This window comes from Tursiops truncatus, chromosome 4 (genome assembly GCF_011762595.2).
Source record: "Tursiops truncatus isolate mTurTru1 chromosome 4, mTurTru1.mat.Y, whole genome shotgun sequence".
Lineage (NCBI taxonomy): Eukaryota > Metazoa > Chordata > Mammalia > Artiodactyla > Delphinidae > Tursiops > Tursiops truncatus.
In genome coordinates, this window is record NC_047037.1 from 130,143,016 (window position 1) to 130,151,334 (window position 8,319).

The window sequence follows — 8,319 nt, forward strand, 5'->3', positions numbered from 1 at the left end:
ATAAAGTGTCATTCCTCCTTCTCTTTCCCCTCCAGCTCCATCCTAGACACAGTGAAATTTGGAAAGCAAAGTTCTGAAATACTGTGAGATTTGTGCTTGGGTATATGAGTGCCTGAGCATGTGGGATACAAAAAATAGGTGGAGAAGACATTATTCCTGGTGCAGGTATAAGAAGGAATGTTTGTATTATATCAAGGAAGAACTCAAGGTTCAGGCAACATGTTAGCCCAATTTTCAACAGAGGCCATATTATCTCAAAAAAGACTAATTCACAAGCAAGTACACAGAGATTTGTTAGGAGCAATGGACCATTTTTATTGAGGATAAGTGATTTCTCCAACTGTACAATGTTAGGATCATCAACACAGTCATAATAGAGAATCAGAGATTAAGAGAGTAAAGCCTAACATTTGGAAAAGAGTCAGATGATACTACCATGGAGCTTCAGGCCACAAAGAGGTCAATCTAAAAATGGATAGCTGGAGGTCAAAGTCTCTGTCTGGCATGTAATTTCTTGGATACAGAAATCATGGGTTATAGATTCTTGAATCACCATTATCTTTAGGTGTGTTGTTTCAGAAGCAAACAAGGCTTGGATGGTGATGTTCTAGCAGCAAGAAGAATAACATCTCCTATAGCAAACTGTCCAGTAGCTGCAGTAGCCAGAGCCGTATCCACAGCCACATCTGGTTCCATAACCACAGCCATAACGCGAGCCATATCCACAGCCATAGAGAGTCCCATATCCACAGCCACAGCGAGTCCCATATCCACAGCCACAGCAGAAACCATGTCCACAGCCATAACTGGTTCCATAGCCACAGTCATATCTACAGCCATATCTAGTGCCATATCCATAGCCATAATAGGGGTTAAATCCACAGCCATAGCTGTTTCCACAGCCATAGCCACAGAAGTTGCCATAGTACTTGCAACACATGTTGTTAATGGAAGTGGATTCAGATAGTTTGCAAGAGGATGTTTCTGAAGCATGTGTGTCATCTGCTTCCCACGGACCTTTATATACTGTCAGTAATTGGCAGAGCATATCATTCATTCCCTGACATAGACAACAAATATGCAAGCAACCTTTATATGCCAGTCACTGTTGACAATAATAGTTTCTTTAAAATGAGCTCATTATTTTGTATACTCCAGTTTTATTTAAAGAGCATCATTTTAATTTGTTCTGCTGAAGAATTGTCTCAGTAGAATCATGTGACCAATAACTGATTTTTTGGTTGGGTTGTTTGTTTTTTGTGCCTTTGAGTTGTATGAGATGTTTGTGTAATTTGGATATTAGCACCTAGTCAGTCACATCATTTGCAAATATTATCTCACATTTCATAGGTTGTCTTTTTATCTTTTCAATTGATTCCTTTGCTGTGCAAAACCTTTTAAGTGTAATTTTGTCTCATTTGTTTATTTTTGCTTTTATTTCTTTTGCGTTAGGATACAGATCCAAAAAAATGATAATATAATTTACATCAAAGAGTGTTCTGCCTATGTTTTCTTCTAAGAGTTTTATATTTTCAGGTCTTACATTTAGGTCTTTAGCCCATTTTGAGTTTGTTTTTGTATTTGGTGTGAGGGAATGTTCTACTCTCATTGTTATATATATATGGCTGTCCAGTTTTCCCAGCACCACTTGTTGAAGAGACTGTCTTTTCTCTTTGTATATTCTTGCCTCTTTTGTCATAGATTAATTGATCATAAGTGTGTGGGATTATTTCTGGGCTCTGTATTCTGTTCCACTGTCCTATGTGTCTGTTTTGTAGCAAATACCACACTGTAATATAGTCTGAAGTCTGGTAGGGTTGAACCTCTAGCTTTGTCTTTTATTATGAAGAGTGCTTTGAAAATTGAGGATATTTTGTTGTCCTAGTTTTAGAAATATTTTTCTATGAATTTTAGAGTTGTTTAAGGATTATTTGTCCTAGTTCTGTGAATTTTAAAAATATTTGTTCTAGTTTGAAAAATGTCATAGGTATTTTGATAGGGATTGCATTAAATCTGTAGATTTCATTGGGAGGTATGGCCATTTTTATAATATTAATTGTTCAAATCTAAGGACACAGGATATATCTCCTTTTCTTTATATCAATTTCAATTTCCTTCATAAAATTTTATAGTTTTCAGAGTATAGATATTTCACCTCCTTGTTTAAGTTTATTCCTAGGTAATTTTTGATGCAGTTTTAAATGGGATTTGTTTTACTTTATCTTCCTAATATTTTATTATTAATATATAAAAACACAACAGATTTCTGTATATTAATCTTGTATCATGCAACCTACTGAATTCGTTTATTGGTTCTAATGGTTTTTGGGTGGAGACTGTAGAGTTCTCTATATAAAGTACCATATCATCTGCAAATAGTTATGGTGTTAACTCTTACTTTCCAATCTGCATACATTTCATTTCTTTTTCTTTTGACTGCTGTGGCTAGAACTTCCAGTTTAAGTAGAAGTGGCGAGAGTGATCATCCTTGTCTTGTTCCTGAATTTAGCAGGAAGGCTTTCGCATTTTCACCATTGAGTATTATGTTGGCTGTTGGTTTGTTGTAAATGGCCTTTATTATGTTAATGTATTTTCCCTCTAAACCCACTTTGACAAGAATTTTTATCATAAATCGATGTTGAATTTTTTCAAATGCTTTTTCTGCATCTATTGAGGTGATCATGTGACTTTTGTCTTTCTTTTTGTTGATGTGGTGCATTACATTGATTGATTTGCACATGCTAATCCATCCTTGTGACCCTGGAATAAATCTAACTTGATCATGACGTATGATCCTTTTTGTATTATTGGACTTGGTTTGCTAATATTTTTTTGAGTATTTTTGCATCTATGTTCATCGAAGATATTGGACTATAATTTTCTTTTTTCTATAATCTCTTTGTCTGGTTTTGGTATCTGGTTTTGGTGGCCTTGTCGAATGAATTTGGGAGTGTTTCCTCATCTTCAATTTTTTGGAACATTTTGAGAAGGATTGGTATAAGTTCTTCTTTTTATGTTTGATAGAATTCCCCTGTGAAGCTCTCTGGTCCTGGACTTTTGTTTGCCGGGAGTATTTCAAATTACAGATTCTACTTCACTTGTAGTGATCAACCTGTTCAAATTTTCTGTTTCTTCTTGATTCAGTCTAGTCATTCTGTATGTTTCTAGAAATTTGTTTCTTCTAGGCTGTCCAATTTGTTGGCATATAACTGTTCATAGTATCGCTTATGATTTTTTGTATGTCTGTGGTATCAGCTGTTATTTCTCCTCTTTCCTTTCTTATCAAAATTAAAGTAACTTTTTATAGTAACAATTATGAAATCCAAGTTGGAAGGGAGTATAAACTCTGGAAGGTGATTCCTTCTACTGGAATCTCACATTTCAACAACAAAAAATGAGTTATGATCCAGTAGTCTATAGAATGCCTTCAACAGGAATTTTCATGAAGCTGCTGATTTCACTTTCTGAGAACATTAATTATTAGCCAAATTTCTTCCAGTTAATGAATATATCTTTTTTATGATATTGGTCACTGGTATAAACTGATCACTCTGCTATGTTTAATCCATAACAATAGGCATAAAGAAAATATCAATATATCTCCAGTCCAATTTTTATTATTCTTCAGTTTCTTTCCTTTTCTGTCATCATTTAAATTCAAAACTATCAATGTTATTTCACAAAGTCTCTGGATTAGACACTTTACTTTTCAATACCACTGCCAACACACATTTTCTGATAACTATACACCTGGATTACTGAAAAGTCTTCTATCTTTATTGCATTACTTCTAATACCTTTCCATTCAAACCTCTCGATATTGATCCAAAACAAATATATATATATATATATATATATATATATATATATATATATATATATATATATTCTATACATCACTGAATAATCATCTCTCACAACAGTGCCTGGCACATAATTTGTACTCAATCAATATTTCTCCAATAAGAAAATGGATGAAGTCAAACATTTGTGTGGCACATATAAATTGTAGGATATTTGTAAATATTATCACCATTTTCTCATTTCTATAAAGCTGAGTGTCTCAAATGTTCTTTAACTAAGGAGTCACAACATTTCAGATTTTGAAGGTATGTTAAGAGCTAGTGTGTGAAGATTCTTTTCTGGATACACAAATGATCTCATACATGCTTAATAAATCATATTTTTCCAAAACTTAGTGAACTTCTCTCACCCCTTACACTTACTACTGTACTTTCTGTCTTTCTTTGCAATTGACATCAGCTCATTTGTCACAAGTTCAAAATTCCTCCCTGAACTATCCCTCTAACACTTCAGTCCTTACTCTCTTTCCCATTAAGCTGTTTTATTCTCCCAACTATCGGTTTGAAATTTTCTTAATTATTTTTTATACTTTTTTTATCTTCACATACTAGAATATAAACACTGTGAGAGCAGGAAACTTGTCTATAATTTTCCTACTGTGTCTTCACTGTATCAAATGAGACTCTTTCAAAACTACTCAAAATTATTTGTCAATTAAGTGACTTGAATAAATTTCCTCAATCTCAATAAATATGTGCAAGTAAATATATTTGCAGTTTCATCAAAAGCAGATGATACAGTAGAATAATTTTATTCTAACTTATCCTTTCCTAGTTCTCTTTTCTTCATGTACTTTAATACCTAGCTCTGCTTATAATTTCTCATTAATTCTGGAAAGTATTCTCTTTCATTCCACTATTCCTTTAAGCCCTCAGGTCACCTTTTCTCTACCTTAGGCTTTGCATTAACATCCTGCTTAAAGTGTCATTCTTCCTCCTCTTTTCCCCTCCAGCTCCCTCCCAGACAAAGAGCGATTTGCAAAGCACAGTTCTGAAATACTGTGAGATTTGTGCTTGAGTATGTGAGTGCCTGAACATGTGGGATACAAGAAATAAGTGTAGAGGTATTATTTCTGATGCAAATATAAGAAGAAATGCTTATATTATATCAAGGAAAAACTCGAGATTCAGACAAGATATTAGCCCAATTTTCAACAGAGGCCATAACATCTCAAAAAAGACTAATTCACAAATGAATACACAGAAATTTGTTAATAACAATGAACAATTTTTATTGATAACAAGGGATTTCCCCGACAATAGGATGTTAGGATCATCAATACAGAGAATCAGAGATTAAGGGAGTAAAGGCTAACAATTGGAAAATAGGCAAATGATACCACCATGGACTTCAGGCCACAAAGATGCCAATCTAAAAATTGGTAGTTGGAGGTCAATACCTCTGTCAGACATGTAATTTCTTGGATATAAAAATTGTGCCCTAAAGATCTTTGAATCAGCATTATCTTTAGATGTCTTTTCAGAAGCAAATGGACCTTGGATGGTGATGTTCTAGTAGCAAGAAGAATAACATCTCCTATAGCAAACTGGCCGGTAGTTGCAGTAGCCAGGGCCAGAGACATATCCACAGCCATAGTAGGAGCCATATGCACAGCCATATCCATAGCCATATCCACAGCCATAATAGGGACTAAATCCACAGTCATAGCTGTTTCCACACCTGTAGTCACAGGAATTGCTGTGGTAGTTGCAAAACATGTTGTCAAGGGAAGTGGATTCAGGTGGGTTGCAAGAGGGTGTTTCTGAAGTGTGTGTGTCACTACTTCCCATGGACCTTTATATACTGTCAGTAATTGGCAGAGCATAACATTCATTCCTTGACACAGGCAACAAATATGTAAGCAACCATTATGTGCCAGTCACTGTTGACAATCAATAATGATTTGCTTAAAATAACTTGTTGTTTTGGAGACTCCACTTTTATTTAAAGAGCATCATGTTAATATGTTCTGCTGAAGAATTGTCTCAGTAGAATCATGTGCAAAACTGATAATCATTTTCAAAGTCTCCTTTCATTTAATATGTATCTTATAAAACAAGCTTGTTGGGGAATGTAGGAAATTTTTGCACCTTTTTCTCTCTCATCTTTTCAAAACCCCTGCTTCTGGCCATAGGAAAGGTAATACTCCTGTCTCCTTTCTTGACTTCTTGCCAGGCTTCTCCAACCCTCTCAGTGTTCCGTACCTCCTCCATGTCCAACTCTCCTCAAATCCCAAGAAACAGATCAACATCTGATCATTCAAAGCCAAGCCCATCCACTGGAACAATAACTACTTATAAGTGTGGAGACAGTGTGCTATATGTAAGTGTTTCTTGTTATATTTCCTTCTTCCATGTACCAGGCAAAGTAAGGTCCTTCACAGGTGAGGCAGCCCTCCTTTCTCTTGCATTTTTTGTAGCTACGTAAGTATTATCATACCATTGAGGAGACTTTCACAACCTAACCAACTTTATTTGGCTGAAGAATCAGAAACCTCGGACCAGAGCCTAATATTTTTCATATGCAGAACTTATCAGAGTTTTACATTATGAAAGATTAGTGCATTCCCCTAATTCGATAAACCATTCTTTCCTTCTCCTATCACTACTGTTCCTCGTATGTTTCGTTCAGAAGCTAAAGTTTAGGAAATAACATTGATACCTACAGCAAAAGCCCACCCTCATGACATAAAGTAGTACAAAACTCAATTTTGCCCTGTATTTATACGTACATTAATCAGAAGTTCTCAACCTTCTACAAAAATTTTTATTGTGATTTTGAAGTATAATGTGTCCCCTTTCTTCCAAATAATCCTATCACATTTACCTTTTCAACATGTAAAAGAGGGAAAACAGCATCATTTCTTCTGCTATTAATGTTTTTCTTGCCACCTTAATTCTCAGCTAAAAAAAAATCTGTTTGCCCATCAAAATTCACATCTGTGATAAGTTCCTGCGAGATGCCTTTCCTCACTGCTAACATCTGGATTGGATCATCCTCCTCTTGGCTCCTATGTGCAGGTACATGTCATAGCACTTGTCAAGGTTTATTGAAACAATGTCTTACCTCACTAATTAAAATATGTCACTCTATACCAAACATTCAGTCTTTCCCTGACCAAACATTCAGTCCAAAACAAAAGTGTTGCTTTTTTTGTTTGTTTCAGGGGAGGGGGTTGTTTTGTTTTGATTTGTTTGCTTATCTTACTTTCTAGGTTTTATTTAAATCAGCATCTTCAGAATCAGGAAGACTCCAAAATTTACATTATTTTTTACTGTAACAACCATGAAGTCCAAGTTGGAAGGGAATATAAGGCCAAGAAGGTCATTCTTTTTACTGGATACTTGAATTTCAACAACAAAGGAATGAGTGGTGATTGAATACTTTATTGAATGCCTTCAACAGGGATTTTCACAAAGCTGCCAATTTCAATTTTTGAGAACTCTCATTATTAGACATTTTTCCTTCAGAGAAATCATTCTATCTATTTTTTCTGGTATTGGTCTCCAGTCTAATGATCACTCTGCTATGTTTCATCCCTAACCATAAACAGAAAGAAAATATATTCCCACTCCAATTTTTCTTATTCTTCAGTTTCTTACCTTTTCTGTCCTCCTTAAAATTCAAAACTATAAATTCTACTTCACGAATTCTCTGGAATAGACACTTTACTTTTCAGTGCAACTGCCAACACACACTTTTTGGTCACAGTACCCCTGGATTATTGAAAAAGTCTTTTATCTTTATTGCATTATTTCTAATACCTTTCCATTCAGATCTTGGATACTGGGTTATAACAGTAGAAACAATCTCTATTCTGTGCATCCCTGAATAACCAGCTATGAGTACAGTGACCGACACATAATTTGAACTTACTATTTCTCCATAAAAAATGAATGGATCTGGGGCTTCCCTGGTGGCGCAGTGGTTGAGAGTCTGCCTGCCGATGCAGGGGACATGGGTTCGTGCCCCTGTCTGGGAAGATCCCACATGCCGCAGAGCAGCTGGGCCCGTGAGCCATGGCTGCTGAGCCTGCGCGTCCGGAGCCTGTGCTCCGCAACGGGAGAGGCCACAACAGTGAGAGGCCCGCGTACCACAAAAAAAAAATTTAAAAAAAAAATGAATGGATCAAGTCAAACATATGTTCAAACGTTGGTGTGCCACTTATAAGATATTTGATTATATGCTTAAATTGTCTGAACACCAATTTCTTCTTTCTAAAATGGAGCCTAACTATTTTTACATAACTGTTTTTCATATATTGCATGCCTATTTAGTGCTCTGGGTCAGGAATATTACTCAGTAAATGCTATTCCCTTTATCTCAGTTGTTTTTTTTCCCCTTGGCTATAAATATTTATTTTTGTGATTATCATTTTAATACATGTTATTTAAGAATGTGCTTTTTAGAATCCAAACATAAGTTTTAATTTTAAATAATTTTACTTTTTTTTTT

The 8,319-nt window shown here is 35.1% G+C and overlaps 1 protein-coding gene across 1 annotated transcript; it reads right to left on the minus strand.

The window, feature by feature from the left end:
- Nucleotides 1–607: 607 nt before the first annotated feature.
- LOC101323241 (uncharacterized) lies at nt 608–5,582 on the minus strand. The gene is made up of 2 exons (XM_033855243.2): nt 5,412–5,582; nt 608–1,060 (listed from the first exon to the last, which is right to left on the minus strand). Exons 1-2 carry the CDS (start codon nt 5,580–5,582, stop codon nt 608–610), a joined length of 624 nt encoding a protein of 207 aa, XP_033711134.2.
- Nucleotides 5,583–8,319: the final 2,737 nt, after the last annotated feature.